Source organism: Penaeus monodon, chromosome 30 (assembly GCF_015228065.2).
Source record: "Penaeus monodon isolate SGIC_2016 chromosome 30, NSTDA_Pmon_1, whole genome shotgun sequence".
NCBI classification, from domain to species: Eukaryota; Metazoa; Arthropoda; class Malacostraca; order Decapoda; family Penaeidae; genus Penaeus; species Penaeus monodon.
This window is the reverse complement of record NC_051415.1, coordinates 12320703-12321950: the sequence shown is the minus strand read 5'-3', so window position 1 is coordinate 12321950 and position 1248 is coordinate 12320703. Positions and strand designations below refer to the sequence as shown.

At 33.7% G+C, this 1248-nt stretch overlaps 1 protein-coding gene across 1 annotated transcript in view; it reads left to right on the top strand.

Annotated features, from left to right (window-relative positions):
• Positions 1 to 1248, top strand: part of LOC119592525 (steroidogenic acute regulatory protein-like) — a gene marked incomplete in the record, with an annotated part of 15796 nt that overhangs the window by 7322 nt on the left and 7226 nt on the right. Inside the window, 3 exon segments of the mRNA XM_037941382.1 lie at positions 75 to 203; positions 487 to 545; positions 803 to 955. Coding sequence (XP_037797310.1) covers positions 75 to 203; positions 487 to 545; positions 803 to 955 — 341 coding nt within the window.

Genomic DNA, 1248 nt, shown 5'->3' with positions numbered 1-1248 from the left:
CTGAAAGCAAGTAACCATCAGCACTAAAACTTTTAATAAACAATAAGGAGTAATTTCATGTTTCTTTATAACAGCTGCTGCAGGCAGCAGTGAACACATGGAGAATGATCCACTGTTACCACAGTTGGAACGAGTGAGGGACTACCTCAGTCATTACACAGAGACTATTGGTGACTTCTACTCGCCCATGGAATCACCCTTAGGTAAAACTGTAAAATTAAAGCCATTTCAAATTATTGAATGAGTTTCTGCTGCAATGAGTTTAGGATTAGTTGAAGATGAGTAGCAGAATGCATGACAAATACTCTTTCAATTGCTGCACTATAATTGGAATATTCATTAGACTGTCCAGTATTGTATAACAATGCTTGCATCAACTTGAATCCATTCTGTCATTCTGTGGCCTACAAGTTGTTATAAAGATTGACTAAAAGCCATAGCTACTTATGATACTTGTTATTTCATAAAAGCTGAAATATTTTTCAGGGTCTGACGATGATGATGATGGTTTTACCCGTACGGATTACAGGAAATTATCTCCTGAAGTAAGTTATTTTTCAATTGTCTTATTTAATATTGCCATTTTAGTCTGATTTGATATAGTGAACAGGTCTACACTTTACCCAGAGAAATTGACTGAGCATAACATTATACAATATGTTAATGAACTTGGGCATTAACATTCTCTTAGAAATTATATAATGGCTAACTTGAAAACAATGACACAGTTAAAGAAATGTACTTTCGTAAATTAGTTTGTTCTACATTTGCAAATACTTTGTAAAAATGACTTCCTTGACAGGAGAAACAAATGCAAGCCAGTGGTTATGAAGCCTTGCAAAAAGCTTGGGAGACTGTAAACTCTCCTGGCTGGAAGGTGGAGAAGGAAACTTCACATGGAGACACAGTGTCCTCCAAAGTGGGGCCTAAAGGATCAAAAATATATAAACTTGTGGTATGTATTTCATTTTTTCCATATTAACTTTCCCAAGACAGATAATGAGGATGGTTTGGGTTGTTATTATTAAAGATTTTGATTAGGAAAGATATAGTGTCCTCCACTATTTACACAGTATATTCATCTGAACCTTTTAACAATAAAAAACATTTTTGTAATATTAAACTACTGGAAACTCTTACCATACTTTAGCTATGCGATATTATACTTTATATTATTCATTTGTTGATAATGTTATGATTACTCTTTCTACATCTACGACCATTCTTGCAGTAACTACTCTTTTTATT